General features: G+C 45.9%; 1 protein-coding gene across 1 annotated transcript in view; it reads right to left on the minus strand.

The window, feature by feature from the left end:
• The window catches only part of met (MET proto-oncogene, receptor tyrosine kinase), a 64591-nt gene extending 47522 nt beyond the window's left edge, over positions 1-17069 (minus strand). The window contains exons 1-2 of the mRNA XM_079289337.1: positions 17007-17069; positions 14275-15478 (exon numbers count right to left, since the gene is read on the minus strand). Of these exons, the coding sequence (XP_079145463.1) occupies positions 14275-15477 (1203 nt within the window). The 5' untranslated portion in view covers position 15478; positions 17007-17069. The remainder of the gene's footprint in view (positions 1-14274; positions 15479-17006) is intronic.
• Positions 17070-20884: the final 3815 nt, after the last annotated feature.

Below are 20884 nucleotides of genomic sequence, written 5' to 3' on the forward strand. Positions count from 1 at the left end.
GAATCAGAAAGTACAACAGCCATAAAAAGTCAATTGACTCGCTCTTTTTGTGAATAAAATTCACAAAAATATTGTTGACGAGGGGAAGAATGATGGACTGCTGAGCGCCACTTCTACTGAGCAGCAACAGATGAGCTTTCCAGAGTTGGGTCAGACTGACACAGTAGCTACAGTTACAGTCTGCAGATCAAAGGGAATCAGAGAGGTCGACTCCTTAATGCGCTCTTACATGCACCAATAGAGATGAGATATTAAGAGAAGATATTTTTCACATGGAGAACGCGCCGTCATGATTCAACAGGCCAATTTCTGTGGTATTCACTTAACAGATGGGTCCTTTTCCCCGTTGATGATTGGTATTAGGTTTCATCCAGCAGCTCTTATCCGAGGTGTTTCATAAAAGCTCCTGACATATGAGACACGTTGCACCATATCAACCCGGGCTTGTCGTGCTCCGCTTGCATTTTCCGCATGAAACATACAGTAAAACGTCCTCACGGGACTCGCTGACGTTTATTTGTTGAGGCGCTGAGGTCACATCGATCGCTGTCACATCTGCTGTGAGGATGCTGAGGCAGGGACCTCATGATGGTTACAACAGGCTGCTCCTGACGTAAACCAGACAGGATCGTGAGCCTATTAATATTAAGATGCCCAGAAGCACAAATTGAATTTTGATCAGAAGTGACATTTAAGCTTTGGCTGTTATTTTCCAAGTGAAACTAGAGGTCATCTTGCAATGGGATCAAACCAGTCGCAACACTAAATCGTGCCAGGGGCAATAAGCTGGAGGACCAATGGCTCCTTCCCCACTTCCTCAAGCGTCCTCGCTCGAATCCACACCCGTCTTCAAACTCTGTCTTCATTTTGATCTCGTCTACATATCTCTAAAGTCTTGTGACTGCATCTTGCTCACAGAACATCCAGACAAATACATGAACACCTTGTTAACACTCAAAACCACCTCTGTGCTCGTTTAGAAAGCATCTCCAGGACCATGATGGCTCACACACACACACACACACTCACAAATATCTCCGTCTGTACACCGACTATGTTTACATGCATGCACACAAATACATGGTAATCAGATTAAGACGACAGCAGTGATTCAGTGTTGGATTCTGGGATAATGGAGCTGAAAGGTCGGAGAAGCTCCAGGCTGGAAGCTTGTCAGTTTGTCTGCATTGAACCGAGTGGTAACGTAACGTGTGATGTAAAAACAAAACTGCAATCTTCAAAAGATATTCCATTGAAAGAAATTAAATTATCAGCTCTTATTAGCTCTGTTATCTGGACGTTCAGACTGGTTTCATTTGTCACGGTTTGGTGAAATCTGTTTTCACCACAGTTGAGGGGAAACATGTCATTTGTACCGTCGTCACTGTGGGACCATTTTCTGGTAAGTAATACCAAACACGCAAATCTATTTCATAATAAATGTCATTTTTACGAGCACCACAGACAAAACTCCTTTCACCCCCACTCCATCTCAAAACCCGGACAAATAAAACCAGAACTACCTGCATGTAGATTCGCCCGCATGTGTTTCTGTTCATTTGAGTGAAGCCAGACCTTACATCTGAGTGTTTACATTCACATCAGATGAATGGCGTCACGGAGTGCGCTGCTTTTCATACACAGTCCCCGAGAGGTAACAAGGGCTGCGAGCGTCACGTGCATGAATATGGATGTGAACGCCCTCAAACAGCCCATCTCAATACTTCTCCGCTGCGCTGTGACTCAATGAGTTGTGATGTTCAGCCTGCAGATTACTCACTCAGGACATTATTTGAGAGCATTCATGTCTTTCTGGGGTCAGATCAATCGACAATCTGGCAGCAAAGCGGAGCGATCAGTCGTTTCTCGCTGGAGCAGCTGCCTTTATACATGTGCTCTTAATTATAGAAACACACAAACATATAGGGGCGGGGGGGGGGTGATTTAGTGTCATGGCTGCTACGGAGCGCTAGCACCAATGACCTGTTGCATGACTTCATTAGCATTAGCGTAGCCCTCTCCCATTGGTCACTACAGTCAGAGCGGGGGGTTAAAAGTGCTGTTCTCTTCATTGAAAACGTCAAAATAATTGTCCCTGCATGCAGAGGACGACTGCATTTGATTTAAAGCGGGGGATATGCACACAAGTATTAAAACTGACATATTTCAAAGTCATTCAGCCATGTTTGTTGTTGTGAAAGTCCTGCTTGCAGTCTAGAATAATCAAATCCACCCACTGCTGCAGATACTTTGCAGAATCTTCATTTTCTTCAGCTACCCTTTTAAGCATCTGCCTTCACGACTATAAGCGTCTTCTCTCAGCTTCTCGTTCTTTTTCCAGAGCTGAAGAGCAATTTTATCTTTCTTGGAAACAGATTGAAGTGTCGGGGCCTTGCTCGTACATGAGGCAAGGGGAGGGGAAGGGGAGAGACAGGCAGCTGGGGAGCCGCAGCCCAACAGCAGCCGTTGAGGAACAGCCAGATAACCTCAGGTTGTAAACGGCGCCGGTGGCCCGAGCTCCAGCGGCGAGGCGGCTTATCAACCCGAGGGTCGACACGAGGGCCGAAACACGCGGCCTTCTTCCCTTCATCTCGGCACGGACCCCGGACGAGACCCCCGGCAGGAGCTCTGCGTCCGCGCTCGTAGATCTCAGATCAGAGCCAGATGAGCGAAACAAAACGAATACGAGTGCAGAAAATCTGAACTATAGCGGCATATAAGAATGTGTGAGACAGAAAAGCAAATGTAATATTCCAGCAGCTTTGCATGGAAACCAACGGAGCTAAATATAACAGCGGGATGCCACGAACACGCAAACAGCCAAAACCTCATCAAACCGGCTTCAAAAAACAGACTGGGCTTTTATAGGAGCAGATCTTTATGAAGCCCACATAAAATATTTCACTGCATGTCGTGACAGCAGCTTGCAGGTGGCAGCCGTTCAGCCTCCGTCTGTCCTCAGGGAGCTGAACGAGAGCAACAATGCAGCATTGCGCTACTTTCTTTCCGCACCTGTAAAACTCCTGGAAGTTGGCTTTGGCTTCTGGCATTTGCAGCGTTGCTCAACCTCCTTCTCACACACTTGTGCACACATATCAAAGATCTTCAGACGATCGGGCTCTGAATCATTTTGCTGCATCTGCTTGCGCTCACTTCCTGAGCCAGAATGTGTAATGCTCATGCCTGGAGGATCTCAGAATACCGACTTCATGATGAGGGCTCGGCTCCATGTTTTGCTTTGGAAAATGTGCAGACTGGAAGGTGTGTGATGCAACCGAACTATAACAATGGTTTCTTGACCTGAAAGCAAACTGGTAATCATTTCCCCACCGAAATAATAAGCAATTTAAGTCGGCAAACCTAACAAAAGCTGATTCTGCATTCGAATTAAACTAAAACTGTTTCGAGACACCACTTTGAGACGTTATTTTTACCTTTAACCCAAAGCAATCTTGGCAGAGCTCAGCTGCCGGAAAAAGAAGGGTTTTCACTAAACGCACCACTCAGTTTCGAGGAAAGCCACTCAGCCCTCTCAGGTGTGAGCTTGCCTTCCTCCTGCAATGTGAAGCAAGCCAGGACCAGCGATGAGGACAAGATCAAAGCCTGCAGAGACGATATCTGCGGAGTCCCAGGGATCGACTTGATAGCCTCTCTGTTTGTGCTGCATTGTTTGGGAGCGGACAGAGCGACGGGGAGGAGGGTTTCCTTCTGTCTCTGCCTCCATTACTTGAGTACACAGTCAGGCTCAACCCTTTGCTGGCATTGTGTGGGGATTACTGCTTGAATGGCGTGGGGGGTGGAGATTAGTCCTCGTCTGAGGTGAGACCTTCCCCAGGAATGACGCTTTGTCCGCTTCCATTTGGTTAAGAAAATGTATGTTATCTGTGTATTCGAGAGGCAGGTTGAAATGGTTGATAGAGACGGAAATGTGACGGAAAATGTTCACGTCAGAGGAAACTTAAAGGGCCAGTTCACCCAAATGACACTTCATCACTGAACTCTAATGGTAAATAAACATGCGGATGGTTTTGGTTGTATTTCTCCAAGTCTGGAGACTTATAAAACTTGAATCAACCTTTTGAGACTCACTTAGATTATTTTGTGTCCTCTTTATGTTTGACTCGTGTGCACCAAAGTACCTATTTTCTTTCAGATATCCTGAGGTGAGAGGTCAAGGCACCCCTGTGAATACGGCCATTTCAGTTTTCCTCTCTGCAAAATAGTGTCAGCCCTCCTCCTGACAAGCTAACATGACACGATTGGTACCAACGGATTCATACGGTCGTCTAGTTTCATGTGACACCATGATGATCTTCACCTGAGCTTCAGACTGCGACAGCCTCTTAAAGACAGCCAGGTCTGGTTGGACTCCGTAGGTTAATGTTCACTGGATGAACCGGCCAAACGTTTCTTACTGGTATCAACCAGGTCATCAACCAGACTATACAAACAACCTGCACCGTGCCTCTTTCATGTGCTCCTGACTGCAAGTACTAAAACTTGAGAAATATGGAGATGAGCTAAGATTTCATTTGCGTCTGCAGCCGCAGGGCTGCCGGGACGATTTGCTGCCCTGGGGAGCTTTGCGATCGTGAGCGTTTTTCAAAGGGCCAGACTGAGACCTTATGACAACGCTGGAAGGACCCAGAGCCAAGGAAATGAGAGCGATCTGGGGGTCGAGGTGAGGCCGCCGCTCGGGACGGCGGCGAGAGAAAAGGAGATTGCTTTTTGTCCTTCATTTGGAACACGGGGGGGATGAGATAAGCATCCACACGCCTCGTTTCAGTAGAAGGCAGGATATCACCATGTGGTGAAATGGAAGAGTAGGAGGCATGCCGCTGATTAGGAAATAGCTCGGGGGGCCTTGACTCATAAGCTCAGCGGAGCAAAGCTCCTTTATATTTGACACTAAAACAAGTGGCTTCTGGCTCTGCTGGCAAACGCCTCCGTGCTGGGGAGGAAAGCGTTTAAGTAATCCAATCAGAGACGAGTCTGTCAGCGGGAACTCATCTGCCTTACGTTCGTTTCAAAACAGGAAAAAAATGACACGACTCGACCACAATGATCACCGAGCTGGCTGGAAACGAGGGCCGATCCCGAGTCAAGGACTCGCTGACTAAAGTCTGTGAAGGTGGAGCTCTGGTCTACTGGTTGATCTGACAGAGCGGTATTAGCGCTAGAAATCGTATCAGCTGTGGCCTGAATGCAACAGTATTTGGCTGATGTTGGCTGCTGGCAGTTTCCCACCCTGCTGCTCATTGGAAGACATCTTGCAGGCACTGGCGGTTTGCATGTTTACTACTCCACTCTTTATCTTGGGAACACAGATAAGATGTGCACACAAAAGCCTGTGCAAGAGGATTTACACACACACGCTTCCAGCTTTCAAGCGAAATAAAAAAGAAAACGAACTCCTGGGCAAATCATTAACTCCACGGATTCAAAACTAAACACCGACATCAAGTGAATGTGAAATCATGTAGAAAGTGCCTGCAGACATGAACTGGCTGATCTCGACGAGACACTAAGGAGGTGGAATGGGTGGTGGTGCGATGCGTGCGTGACATTTCTATCTCCTATGAAAGAATGATGACATCTGTTGTTCTGTAACACGCCATCATCTGCGAGATGAATGATCTGCTGTAGGACCCGGTGGGCACGGCTTGGAGGCGAGGTCGTTCCAAGGCCAACCTTTTGCATCATTCCGTGACGTTGGCTGAAGTAAATGTCTTTGTTCCTGATGTGCTGTGCAGCTGGATGTGGGTGCTGACCGAGCCTCTCCTCACGCAGAGGGACCAGCCTGGACACGGCTAAAAACATGTAAACATGTAAACAGTAGTTGCACCCACTGACACGGCCGATAGTTGCACTGAAGCAGCCAATTAAGCTTTTGTCGACACTAGAACTCTTTACCGAACCCATTAAATATTGAAAACGATATTTAATGGCTGCAACTAGTCCTGTCACGATAACTACCTTTGTTGGACCGTATATTGTCCCAGAAATAATTCCGGTGAACGATATTATTGTCATTTTCAGACCACTTCATGCCACTGATACAATGATAACATCACAGTGTAATAAGTTCACCCTTCAAGAGAGAAATTGAATGTCGGCTGACATTAAAAAAAAAGCTCAAAACAAAGAGCAGCTCGATCCATCAACAGTGTGTTGTGTTGTTGTGTTTGTACCTGCATGCACATGAACTTGTGAAGATCTGTGTGAAAGTGTGTTGTGGATGAGAAAGATGCAGGTTCACAGAAACCCAGCAGATCCAATCGTATTAAGGACAGGACGGGACAGGACGGGAGTATTTCAATTCTCCGGGTTGTGCACAGCTGAGCGATGGCACGGACGGGCTCGGGCATGTGGGAGAGGGCAGCGGTGCCTCTTTGCAAATTTTCATGTTCATGTAGATCCTATCTTACGTAGGATTAGCTTCTAGGACATAGAATCTGACAGATCATTTCCCAGATATATTTCCCTTCATCATACGCAATCACGTGTACAAAACAAACGTTAAAACAACAACAACAGCTGTGCCTGGTAGATTCCAAATCAGAAAAACACAGAACCTTTTTATGCAACTGAAAAACAGACTTTTGTAAATCAGATTTCTTTGAATTGTTCAATGTTTTTGAAAAGTAATCGTTCATATGTGACAAATTATATTAAAAATCCTAGGTTTTTCTCTCCAAAACACGATGTTGTGTATTTTTTACACTATAGTGTAACCCTGTTTCTCCATAGTACTCCTACATGACTCTGTACTCGTCTGTCTCCTGGAATGGAAAAAGGAAAAACAGTTTGAGAGCTTAATCCACCGTAGTGAGTTATGAAAACAGCAGATTTCCACTGATGTATTTTGCTGGCCGCCAATAGTAATAATAACTGTTTATGTAATGTGTTATATCACGCGGGTTCCAACAGTCAAACATAAAAATGACACCTCGACATTCAGCTTAAAAATCTAATATCGGCTTTGCAGCATCTCAAAAAAAAAGAGAAACGAAGCGACTCCACGATATGTTTTCTCGATGTTGGTGATGTTGATGCGATGTTACGTCTGGTTGATGCAGAAGGAGAGTTGAAGCGAACAAATAGCGGTTCAGTGATGGCATGAGCAGGCTCGGGCATGTGGGGCTGAGAAACAAACGTGACATCCACAGCGGAACCCGTAGAATCAGCAGCATTACCGAGACGTTCACAGCATCGAGCCCTTCCATTCTCCTCCGTCGCTGGAAAACGACATGGAATGCATGAAATATCAGCGGCATTAACAGCCACGATCGACTGATCTGTAATTGGTGTTATTACAGCATATCTCTGAGAGCAGCGGGGGCTTCTTCATAGCTTCGACTCATGCTGCGTTTTTCGCTGTGAGGCAACTTATGCAAAAGTAAATATTACGTTTCATATGACAGTTTCATGTTACGGCTCACAGTGAATAGAGAAGAAGCAGACAGTTTGCTGACAGCTCTTACATATTTAACACGTGGTATTTACATGATGTGATAACTTTACGTGGTTCATGTTTTCATCGTGCTGACCATCTCTTCGTGTGAAGCTCTTTGTAACTGTTGTTTTGAAATGTGCAAGCTAAATAAAGTTTGTCACGGAAATCTAACTTCGGAGACAAATGCACCGATGTAGAGAAGTTCTGACCAAAAAAGTTCTTCAACTGACCATGCTGAGCACTTATTCAGGGACAGATTGGTACTTTTTGATTGTCAAGTCTCAAGTCCCCACTTTCGTGACTTAAGTCCGACTTGTGCCTAAGTTTTAAGTCTCAAAGTCAAAACGTTATCCCATATCTCTTTTTCTCATCAATTTTATTCACGTGGCCCAATTTGAAGACTGTCTCGATATTCGATTTTTGCCACACGATTATCGTGACCAAAGTAATTCACAAAACAACATAAGCGGTTTATTATTATCCGTAGAAAATGATCTGATCTGTACCAAACAAAGATCTCTTCTCAAGACTGTGGAATCCGACGTGTACGCAGAGAGATCTCTGCAGCGCCACAATATTTAATTTGAAATGCTATTCTGACACAGATTTGGCCTTCAACAAACATTGCGCCTCTTGCCATTTGAAGCCCTTGTATTTGCACATAATTAATACTCCACGAGAACTCTATCGAGTCAGTAGCGGTGGCTTTTACAGACGTATAACACGACTACAGACAACTTCGACCAATAAATCCCCATAAGTGCCACACACTGCTCCTTTAAGAGCTGCATCTGCGCGCAGTGTGTGCCGTCACCTCGGCTGAACGCTCATGTCTGCATGGCTTCACTCAGAGGGCTGTATGGAAATGTCTTATGTGGAAATAAAATGAAATCACATCTTATCTGTTGACCAAACAACTGAGCCAGTATGGAATAAAGTCACATTACTGGATCTCTTATTGTATTTCCAGAAACTATAAGGACACAATAACATGAAATGAATGGGTATCTATGGCTGCTTGTTTAAAGTGTGTTCATTAAAACAGGCGGGCTAATTAAAAATGACTGTCGGTCAAAAGCGCCTCCCAGCTGGAATTATATTGCACACACTACAATCAATCAGGCCGAAGATTCAATTTAAAAGCAATCAGCATTTGGTGGGTTTTCTGGAATCAATGGTAATCCCATGATAATTTTGACCCGTGGCTGATCTTTATTTTTAGTGTCAAATGTTCCTGCTCCCTCAATAGACTTATGGGAATGGGTGCCAGGCGTGCCGGGGACTTACCCGTGCAAAATGGCCTCGCTTGTCTTCTTTTAAGCGATACTGTCGAGCAACAGCACATTCTGGGGGTCGGATCAATAGTTGAAAGAGCGCTTTAGATATGAGCGGTAGGTCAGCGACTGAGATGGTTCACTTCAGAATAATTCACGTTAGATTGTTACTCCACTCGGGCAAGTTTTGACGTTCAAAATAACGAGTTAGAGCAACATCCTGGCTGAAGAATGTAAGTAGTGTGTGCACCGAGATTAATGATTATTCATTTCCGCGTGGGCTTTGTAAATAATTAGTAAATAATAGGACGGACTCAGCTCAGCTGTTTGAAATTGGTTCTCCTTTTGCTCAAATCAACAGGAAGTACTCATTAATAGGAACTACTTTTAAGGGCCTCTGCTTCTGTAAATGCTGTTTACATCAACAGCTAAATTATGAGAAATATATTCTCAACTGTTCCTTGAAAAGGAAATCTTTTTTTGTTGTTAAACTTAAGCACAGGAATCATTAGTCGTACTTGACGTCTCACGGTGAAAAACAGCAATTCCGTCTTGAGTTTCATGCTCTTCATGTAACGGAGAGCAGCCTGAAGACAGAAACGGCCCCGGAGACACAACCAGAAGGACAGATTTCAACCATCAAGAGACAGACGAAAAAGAGAGCCACTCATCGTTACAACATGCATCGTGTCTTGCTGCCTAAACTGGAGTTAGGAGGCCCGTCTGAGCTGAGCTGACAACCACCACTTAAAAAAGAAAAACTTCAAACGTCCAGATCCCTATTGGGAGTTTTCCACCAGAAACACACACGTTTGTGGAGCAAACGACCAAAATAACCTCCTGTGTGCTTCAGCGTGCCTCCTCCGAGCGGTTTCGCCTTTTATGAATTTATGGTCTGCGTTTATCCCTCGCAAAGCTCTGGATAACAGACAGTCTACCTGCCATATGCCTCTGAACACAAGTCATAAATCTACTCGGCAGTGCAACGATTAGATCATTCAACTCACAGGCGTACACAGCACGAGCATCGGACGGACAGTTGTTCAATGGATACACGGCGGCAATAAAAGAGAACTTGGAAAAAACAACGGCTTCACAGTCGCACTGAGATAAAAGCTCTCTTGGCACTTGACCTGCTGCGTCTGTCTGTTCGGAGGTTCAAACTCAAACGAAATTTGAAACAGAAGTTTTTTTGTCTCCGCTGAGTCCTGCAGAAAAAAGTCTTTGGTCTGTTGTGGTTTTGAGGAACTAAAAGGGTATCGTTGAGTGAGCACGGCATAAAAGAATGAAGTCAGCATCTTTTAAACTCAACTTTTAAATCAGATTGTTTGCAGACACATGGAAGCTGCTCAGACTACTCTGCAGCGTTAGGAACAGCAGGACTCTAATTATACAGCGCGGAGATGCTCCTGTACCTCCTGCAAAATACTGAAGTCATGCCTCACGCCGACCCAGTAATCACGTGAGTCAGGAGACAAGAATGTCTAATAATGGAAAAGCAAACTATCTCTCTGAATGATCAAAACACCAGTTTTCATACCACCAGTCACTGTCCAGAGGCGGGCACAGACAATCACTGTTTGGGGTTTCAGGAATTCGTCACTTGGTATTCGGCAAGGCAAGAATACAACTAGCAGTAGGAATCAATTATTTTTGGTCCTTATTAAGAATTTTCCAAAAGAAAAGAAGCACATAAAAACAAAATGACAATCGGCCGTTAAAATAAGTGAGACAAACCGCCTTGATGTTGACTCCGCCAACCAGTCAAGTTGTAGTTTACATCCACGTCTGTCGGAAATGTCGTCATTTAATTACAAAATAGCTTGAAGTTGTCATAGTTTACCCGTTGCTATGCCCCGCCCCTCAGTTGCTACTCCGTCAGGCTGTCAGAGCTGCTCTGCTAACGTTAGCTCCACAGGTCTTTACGTAGGAACGTAACGTTTTATAAACGTACATCTCCTTCCAGCCTCTCTGGGTGACGAGTGTCACCATCACACAACGTTGAACCACGATGAGCTTCACATCCACTAAACCAGCCTGAAAAAGACGAACATCTGAAACCGTCGATGAGAGTCTGAGGAGCAGCGACGGACAGTTGTTCGAGCTGACCGATGGTTGGCCAGTCTGCTTCCCAGAGGTTCCTTTGACCATCAAAATATAAGTTCATCCTTCAGTCCGGTTGGACATTTGTCCCCCCAGTTGTTCCTGAGACTTCACCTTCACAGGAATGGGATGGCAGGACAGACGAAACATAATGCCTCCTGAGTCCTGCCACGTCTTTCACCGGCGCGGTGGCATTACAATGTGTAGGCAGAAGCTTCTTATACATCCCATCTGTACGAAGAAGCAACTCATTCACGACTACGTTTTGGTTTTACAAAAACAAAACAACTGTTCTTAGACAGTTTGAAGCTGGAGAGTGAGGCGGCAGTTATCCGATTTGCAACGGGATGATTTTCACTTTGATCCAGTAGCTCGACAGACTCTGTGAGTAATCAGTTCACAGCTGAGGACTCCTGACTTTTACACACTCCCAGTGAGCACAACATGTGAAGAATCACACGGAACTAAAAGTTTCACATCTCTTCATCAAAGACGCTCGGAGCCAGAAGATCCGCCTGAAAGTCAGCAGCTATTGAACTGTTCAACAGCAACAAAGGGCCGAATCACAGCACTCCAGCCGTCCGACCAGAAATGTTACAAGTCACATTAGGATGTGTTCAAAGACGAGTTGTGAATGGGCTCCAATTTGTGCCAAAGAATTTATTAAAACTCGTGCGATCACCTCAAGATGAGATGCCTCAAAAGGATCGACAGAAGATCATACTGTTTGATCACACCTCTTTGTTTTTTTGCGACTTCCACTTTCCCACAGGTGCTGGTAACAGGTGGGGGTCGCGGGGGAGCTGGGAAGAGGCCTCGCCGGCGTGGCCGGCTGCCACAGCGGGTCGGGGGATCATCTTCCGCCCAGCTGCTGATGCCCCGTTATCCCCGAGCCATTCATCACGGCTCGCTGAGAGTCAGATATGCGCTGCCCCCGAACCCCCCCGAAGCTCCCAGCATTCCTCACTTTCCCCTGTGGATCTCCGCCGCTGATAGCTGTCAGGGCTGCGCCGTCGTACCCAACCACCCACCCACCATGCATTTGCATGTATTGGCAAAGGCTGGTTTGAATCTGTGCTGCGAACCACACATCACTCTGCATGTCTGTCCGTCTGACCTCTTCACTCCCAAACCAATGCATACGGTATTGAACTTTCTTGCGTACTTTACGCTTTTGCCAACCAATTTGCAATGCCATGCGGTACATTTTTAGATTTCTATAATCTTTCTGCAAAAGTCATTGGTTTCCATTGTGTTTTGTGTTGTGTGAAAATAGTTAGTTAGCTCTTGAAATTTACTCGAGTTGTGTAATCGATGCCTGTTTATTCTATGGCTCGTGTTCTAGTATTACGACCAGGAAGATGCACAAGTGCCCATATGAGCATGCATGGGTCACGCCATTCCACTGATGGACATTTAGTGGAGGTAACTCACCAACAAAGAAGAAAAAGCAGGAAAAAGAAGAGCTCCAGCAGACACGATAAAACAAGTCCGTCTGTGTCCGTCTGTGTGTCCTTCGCATATTTCGAGAACCGTTCCACCGATCGACTTCCCGGTTGGTGGGTGTATTGCTGGGTACTCAAGGGAGTGCAGTGTCCAATTTGGTGCAATTTGGACATGCGGCACACATTACTAAACATTGAATATACAAGCAAACGGCGCTCTGTGCAACGGCGAGCATGTCGGCTGGGCTTTTACAGACTGCGGCTCATTGACTGCAGTTTACGTTTGCTGTTGGATCCACTAACGTTACCACCGAACTCTTCTTCACCTGATGTGAACACCAAGACTCTTTCTACTCAAGGTGTTATGGTGCACGGCTGTGGTTTGCTGCCAAGCAACAAAAGCAAATAAATGTTCCTACAATGAAGGCGCGTGCAGCGGTGTTCAAACTAGTTTCTAAAACAAAAGATATCGTGCATAGTAACACACACACACACACACTCACACTCTGCCGTTACTCCTGTATGTGCTTGCCCTTTGAAAGCATATTCAGTGTATTAAAAGCCCACGCTAATCTGCTGCTTGACTGATGCTGAGGTTAAGTAAAGATGAAGTCGGCGCTAGCGGTGCTCACATTGACGGACCCTCCGGCAGGGAGGGCTCGGGTTAACTGCGTGTCATTATTGATCAGGTGATTCAACCGATTCATTGAGTCAATGTTGATGGATTGGAGGTGAGTGACTACAGGCGAGGCAACGACTGGCTTGCAGCAGCATGGGGGGGGAGGTTACTGCAGTGAAATGCACATCAAATCCAACACAAACACACCAGCCGACACTTGCAGGCTTCCCTGGTGAGGCCGGTGCTTAAATCATCTTGACTTTCAGCATGTTTAAATGACTTTTCCCCCACAGTACCCAACAACTAAAACACTAAATGATCAGTTGCATTGAGGTCAGGTGACTGACCCGAACAGTCAAGACCCCCCCCACTGGTCTTTTCTGTAGGTTTAGGATCATTGTCCGGATACTTGGCGTTCACCAAATATGGATGTAAACCGTCTCAAATGAAAGCTGAAAGTCTGCTCTTTAACCTCACAGTCACTGTTCCATTTCATGTCCAATGTGCCGAGACAAGACTGTGAAAAAGGTGCCACCTCCATCCACAACCATGGGAATGCAAAACCGGCACATAAGGATCTTTGAAGACACCTTAAAAATAATACTAATCACACCATAATCAGGAATTTGCTTCTTCACATGTTCCTATGATACAGACTTGCAAGTATGAATGCTCTGAACCAGAGGGGTCAGAGGTCAGGAGCAGGTCATGCTCCACTGTCTTGCTCAAGGACACTTGAACACAAGGACACAAGGACACAAAGGGTCCAGTGGACACACCGGCTGCCTGACCCTTGAGACCACCCAGTTACTGAGACAGTCTCTCCAGCCAACAAGCCAACCTGCCTGCAGTGAATAAACATCGAAAGGCCTGTAACTCTAAAAGGTAAAAACACACCAAGGCATGCATATACAACAGATGACTGCTGGAGAATGATTTTATGTCTGAAAGACGTCGTAAAACCACATCATGACGCTCTAACTGTTGCTGATCGACAGAGACTGTTGACTGAGACTCAGTCAACATCACTCTGGATAAAAACTATGTTTGTGCTATGATGTTGGATGTTATATGTATTATAATATTTTATACATATTAATTACTTCTAAAATTTGCAAAAGGAAAAAGAAACCCTGCAAGGCTTGAGTATCGCACTACATCGCGATATATTGCATCGTCACCCCTGTATTGTGATTCGTATCGTTTGGACAGATTCTTGCCAATACACAGCCCTTTAAAATACTGTTTAACGAAGAATGTGGCCAGTGTTTGGCATCAGCTTCAGTGTGAAGAAGAACAACATATATACGGTATCACCCGGACACCAAGACAGGCCAAATGCATTGAACATGAGTACACAATAAGCCCAGCGCTTACCACATTGTAGCAGGACTTCTTGTCCGATCCAGTGAAGTGGTACGGGTCGACTGTGTTGCACTTCTGCATGTACATCTTGAACATGTTATTGATGTGAGTCAGGGACATGATGCAGACGGCCGAGTTCGGGGTCGGCTCCGGGGAGTTCGGCTTTCCCCGGGCGAAGGCGGCAAACAGCACGTCATCGCCTTCCTCCACTTTCAGCTGCTTCTGCAGCTCGACGTCGTTGCCCACCTTGGTGACGTGGGCCGCCTGGAGGATGTTGAATACCTTCACATCTTCCGTGGAGCGCCGTCGCCTTTTATCGGTGCTGATGCACTCGAGGGGCATCTCCACGTAGCGGCGGATCTCGATGTCTCCGGAGCACATGCGGACTATGCGGGTGTGGTAGGCCTGGGAGTCCCTGCTCACCCGCTGCACGGTGAGGAAGTACGTGAAAGGTCCACTGTGGAAGGAGTAAACGTAGCGCAGGTAGTAGTTTCCACGTAGAGACGGGATCAGGTCCATGTATGAGCGGGTGGAGAAGAAAGTGAAGCCGTTTTGGCTCGTCTTCATCTTCCGCAGAGCAAAGGTGTGGGGATGCGGTGCAGTGGCCAACACGTTTCCTTTGCCCGGGATCTCAGAGTTCCCAACAAAAAACTTGATGACGTTGCTTTCCACATTGAGCACCTGCGAGCCATAAGGGCTGACCACAACATCCACGTCGCTGGGCTGACCCTTGCGCTGCCTCGCCTTGTTGCCGAAGCAGTACACTTGTTCGTCGACGGTTTTCGGGCTGATGCCGTCGTCCAGGACGTGACGGCGGCAAACACCATTGTCTGCCGAGCCGCAGCTGAACAACCCCTTGTCGTAAATGTTCTCCACCACCAAAGCGATGTTGTGGTTGTCCACCCTGCCGCCACCGCCGATTGCGCTGGTCAGTTTCTGGCCACAGGTCTCGTTGGCAAGCAGCGGCCCCGTGCGGTACTCCGACAGCTTCGTGAGGTTCGGGGCCAGGGCGTAGATTCTGTTTACAGCCCCGACGTAGATGATCCCATCCAGCGTCACCAGGTTCTGGATCGGGAAGTCTGCTGTGAAAGTCGGGAGATTGTAGGAGACCGAGAGGTCAAGTGCGTTGGTCTCGGATGACTTATCACACTGGCCCTGCGCGCCGGGACACGAGGCCCACAGCAGCATGACGGCATGAAGCAGGCGGAGATTCATCCTGTTCCAGAAATAAGAGACATGACAAATTAGTTGATGAAACATCCCTGCTGGAACACAGAGAATGGAATATGTCCCTCATGAATATCTTTGAATAGGTGGCCTCAATTGTCTGGAGGGGGAATGTGTGGGAGAAAGGCGCAGGCTGCCGAGAAGAAAATAGAGGGACACCGAAATCCCTTTTTAGACTCATAAATGGAACTGTGTCAGGGTATAAAACCAGGGTTTACTCACTCCACCACAAGCAGTGAAACCATTCATACTGAAGTGACTGAAGGCTCTGTGGTGACACAAAGCTTTAACATCAGCCTCCTAATCATCAGCGCTGCAACTTCTGACTCCACTGACCCAAGACAAACCCCGCAGCCAGACCTGGGTGAGCACTTCTGCGGCGCTCGAGCTCCGCTCGCTCCGATGTGACCGCAGTGGGAGGCAGAGCAGTGAATCACACAGAGAGCAGCTCGCTCTGCGGGACGACGCAACCACAGGCCTAAGTTTAGACAACGAAGGGCCCGAGGGAGCGGAGATAAACTCAATTAAAACAAACGAGGCCGTAAGGGGGACCATCCTGCAAGATGATAAATAACCCCAGCAAACTAAATGGTAATCCCCTGGGAGATGCTTTTAGTGTGTGTGTGTGTGTGTGGGGGGGGGGATTTGTAAAATGTGCATTTGCATGCTCCCTATCTGCAAGCGGTTTCACCGCGATCCCTTGAAAACCAAAATAATGCAAAAGCATCCAGCACAGTGGCTTTGTATTTTTACATGCATGCCCACACTGTTGCATTGTGGGCACATTTTGACTGAAGTCTCGCTGCTTTTTTGTTTTGTTTTCGGTGTTTTCGAGTTGTGCTTTATCTTATCATTGTGTTTTGGGGAGAATATATAGAGACAGAAAGACAGGTGCTTCAAGGCAAACATCTTACAGAAGTTTAGAGCAGTGTTAACAAGTGCCAAAGACATATTATAAGATAATAAGGCCGATAAGGAGATAATGGCGATATGGTGGAAAGTACAGATTGAAAAAGTATAAATTTAGAACCTAAATCACACACAAGATTATGTTAAGGAATATTAGACATTATTACAGCTGTATTTCTTTGACGGTGAGTATCGTCTTGTTTTGGTCTAAAAAGTATGAGTAATAGTGGGCACATCATTGCGCACCTGCACCAAGCACAATCAATGTCGCTCCCCATCGCACGGCTGTTGTTTTCAAAAGGACAAAAGGCGGTGGGAAACAGTGAAAATGTTTTCGGTTTGAGAGGAAAGTGACTCATGGCGAGAGGTCTCAGAAAACACATCGCTGGTGAAATTGTGTTAGGGGCCAGAAACAACACATTTCAAAACTGTGATAGGAGGAGGAGGAGGAGGAGGAGGAGGAGGAGGAGAGGGGGAGGAGGAGGAGAGGGAGATCAGGAGTTTCAGGGTCTGTGCGTTTTTACGCATGGAAATACGGTTTGAGTGAAATGTAAAAAAAGAGAAAAGTAAAGAGATTGTGAGGGAGAAGTAGAGATAATAAAAGTCACCTGTTAGATAGCAACAGTGCTGTCCGATGCCTTGATTCAAATCATATTCCGCAGGTCTCTCCGGGAGCGGGACTTCTTCACTTTCTCATCCAAGTCAAAAACGGATCGCTGAGAATTTTCTCTTCGCTTCTGCATGAGAGAGAAAAAAAACTCCCAGAAAAAAATAGTCCGATTTGTTTTCCTCAGTCTGTCTTGTTTTCCAGTGTTTAAAACGTGTTTTCTCCAGCTGAAAACCTGTGTGGCTCAACACTGACTGCATCCAGCAGAAACACGCTGCTGCTGCTGAGCCGCTCTCTCACGTCTCAGCTCCTCTCTCGCGTGGCGCGTGAACGCTCCGCCTCTTTCTCACCAAACTCTGTGACGCGTCCAGGTGGTGCCGCGGCTCCTCGCTCTGCGGAGCTCAGGTGAGACACGCAGACCCAGAACAACCAAGCAAGCAGTACATTATGAGCTGTAGTTAGTGGTGATCATGTGGCACAGAAGCACCAATTACAACAAGACCGATTACATTTCCAAAGGATGCGTTATCTAATGTTTTATTGTGGAGGTTTTGTTCTGTAATGTTTTATTATAAAATGACCTCATATAACTTAAATAACATTGATATCAAATTGTATGTCAATTACCATACATTGCATGTAAATTCCTACTTACCTGACATAAAACTACTGGGTTTGGCGGGATTTATCCACCGGATCTTCTTCACACAAGGATATTCTTGAGCCAGGGGCGCGGCGGCTCGGGGCCCGCTGGACCTGCAGTGAGCCTAAACCTGTGCAAGTGTTTCTGTTTCAATTCACAATGTTGACGACTGCAGTTTGATGCTGGGTTACCCACCACGTCACAAAGTTACACCGAGACCTCACGCTGAATCTGTAAAGGTGCCTTTTGCTGTATATTCCTATAGATTTTCAACATGAACTATTTCCAACATGGTTTTCATTTTTCAGGCAAAATTGTCAGTAGCACCGCCGTGACTCAGACGGCTGGTTGTCCTGTTAAAACGGCTCACTCAGCCATAAATAATGAGCTAAGTTTTAAAGGCTGCGTGTGTGTGTGTGTGTGTGTGTGTGTGTGTGTGTGTGTGTGTGTGTGTGTGTGTGTGTCTCAGCAATGAATCACAGTGTCCAGCACAAAAAAAAACATCCTTTGTCCCACTTCCTGAAAGGAGGGCAGGATGAATGAAGACTGTAAACCCTGATAACAGAGTGTGGATGCAGGAGACAGAGCTGCTGCAAACCGGCTGTTTGCACTCACTTTCTGACAGCAGTGACGTGTGAGGGTTTCATGAGACAGACAGTCGAGCGTGTTCAAGTGGGTCGACGAGAGATGTGACATCTTCTGTGTAAAACTAAACATGTTACAAGAGTAGTTTCCTCTCTTCGTCTCCTTTTTCCTGTTTTCAACGATGGAAAGGCTCAGCTGCTTTTACATGTCTGCCTCGTTCATCCTCACCAGTGAATCTGATCGTCGGTAACTTCATACGGAGTCGCTTTCTGGACATACTCCCTCAATTCATCAATGTTTTTCAACTCTCAACGCCCTGATTTCCCAGAGGACAACGCTGTTGCTCTGACATCACACCAGAGAGCCCTTAAACTGTCAAAGTGCATCATCAGCCCGAGACCATTGAAGAGGAATCTTTATTTACAATCATGTTCAGCTACAAAACAAAACATTCTGGTGCAATTTTGAGAAACAAAGCCGAACGTCAAATTTTATTTTCTATCTGAATTTATGAAATCAGTGCTCAGAGAAGATGGTTAAAGGAAGAGTTTGACATTTATTCACTGTCTTAGTTTAGTTCAGCACAAAGACTGAAAACAGGCAGAAACAGCCAAAGGTCCCGAATGAACATCTTGTATCTTGTTTCTTTAATCCGTACAAAACTTGAAGTGTAAGAACAACAATTTGTGGTTTTACAGGAGGTTATGTGCAGGACACGGCGTAGTGCCTTCTTTGAGTCTTCTTATTGAGACCTGAATCTTCACAAAGTTTAAGCGTAATGATGATCAAATTTAAGCTCAGGAACCAAACTGTTTTACTTGATACAGACACTTTGTGAAAATCTGGCTGTCATAGATGGATTACTAAACAGATCTACTGGGCACAGGCCCAGGGGCCCGAAGTGTCAGGGGCCACCCTGGCCTTCAGCTCCAAAATGTCACTCAAAGAGACACGTACCAACCAGGAATACACTCAAAATGACCACAAAGAAACGTAAAACGACTACAAAGAGACACAAAACAGCTACAAAGTGATACAAAACGACTACGAAGTTAAAAAAACATTAAAAAGTGAAACAAAACAAATTCAAAGTGACAAAAACAACTACAAAGTGAAACAAAACAACTTAAAAGTGATACAAAACAACCACAAAGAGAAGCAAAATAACTAAACAACTACAACGAGACACAAGACAGCTACAAAAAGATTCTGAATCTTTCTTCGATCTTCTTATACTTGTTACTGGTGAGCAATACGTTCCACAACACACTCCTTCGCTCTTTGTAGTCTGTTTGCTGGAGGAACTGTTTTTGTCTTTCCTCTGGGCATTTCTGATGCATTTGCCAAGGGGTGTGTCTGACACAGGGTGTGTGTGTGTGTGTGTGTGTGTGTGTGTGTGTGTGTGTGTGTGTGTGTGTGTGTGCGTGTGACTGTAAACCCAGAGGGGTGTGTCTGTGTGGCTCCTGTGGTGGTAAACTACATTTTGGATCTGGGCCTCTCGTCTTGGCGGGGAGGAGGAGGAGAAGAAGAAGAAGTAGAGGAAGGAAAAGGTCGGTCGGGTGGTGAACCTCACACTGTCGGCACGCAGAATGTGAAAACCTCAGAGTATGACATGCGCTGCAGGAATGACCTGCATTCTGCAACCACAACACCTGCAGCACGACGACCAAGTCTATTTTCTGTGCACGTTTCGGTCCAGGCTGCACGGAATGGGACATTAAAAAAGGAGAATATTTGGCTGTTTGTGTGGAGTGGCACTGGAGGGTCACATCACATTACCCAAGTATCAAACAACAGGGACACTGTTCTACGAAATGAATGTCGCTGTTGAATCATTTCGAATGGATGAGATTGAACTCTGACTGCGAGCCGGGTCTCGTCGGCCAATATTACGAATGTAATCCTGCAGCTAAAGTTACCAAAATCAGCTGGAAAGCCTGAAACAAGAAGAGTGGATGCTGCCATAGCAGTAGATTAAACCATCCAAACCTGGATATGCACAAATAGCATTTTGGTTTTTCATTTGTGTGACCTGACCCTTTAAATCCCACGACAACAGCAGGAATCTGACCCCTTGTGGCGCCATCTGCTGGTGCACGAGGTGAACAGGCACTTTTAGTCTCCAGAGACTGAGGGAGCTTCAGGTCAGGCTGATTTCCAAGCTACTCAGAGGTCGAAGAAGTACTTTGATCTTTTATTGAAGTAAATGTAGCAGTACCACAGTGTAGAAATACTCTGTTCAAAGAAAAAGTCCTGCTTTCCAAATCTTAAAAAAAAGTTTCAGCATCAAAAAGAAAAGTATGTATTTTAAAGAATGGTCCATTGCAGAATATTATGTATTATTGGACGTAATTAGTGATGAATTAATGTGTTCATCGCTTTATTGTTGAAGCGGGTAACGGTGGAGCTCATTTGACTTTATATACTGTTGGTTTTGACAATTCCTATTTCCCTGAATAGAAAGTGAAGATCTGCACAGACAAAGAGGTTATCGGGGAGGAGCAGCGCTGCACTCAGTCTTGATTTGACCGTTTCTGTCGACCCTAAGCCCGGTCCAGTGTCGCTCCACCAGAGGTTATTTATCACCGGCAGGGTCAATACAAACCCTGGTTAACTGCTGGCCGGGACGGTAAACTGTGATTGATGCTTGT

Source organism: Melanostigma gelatinosum (assembly GCF_949748355.1).
Source record: "Melanostigma gelatinosum genome assembly, chromosome: 1".
Classification (NCBI taxonomy): domain Eukaryota; kingdom Metazoa; phylum Chordata; class Actinopteri; order Perciformes; family Zoarcidae; genus Melanostigma; species Melanostigma gelatinosum.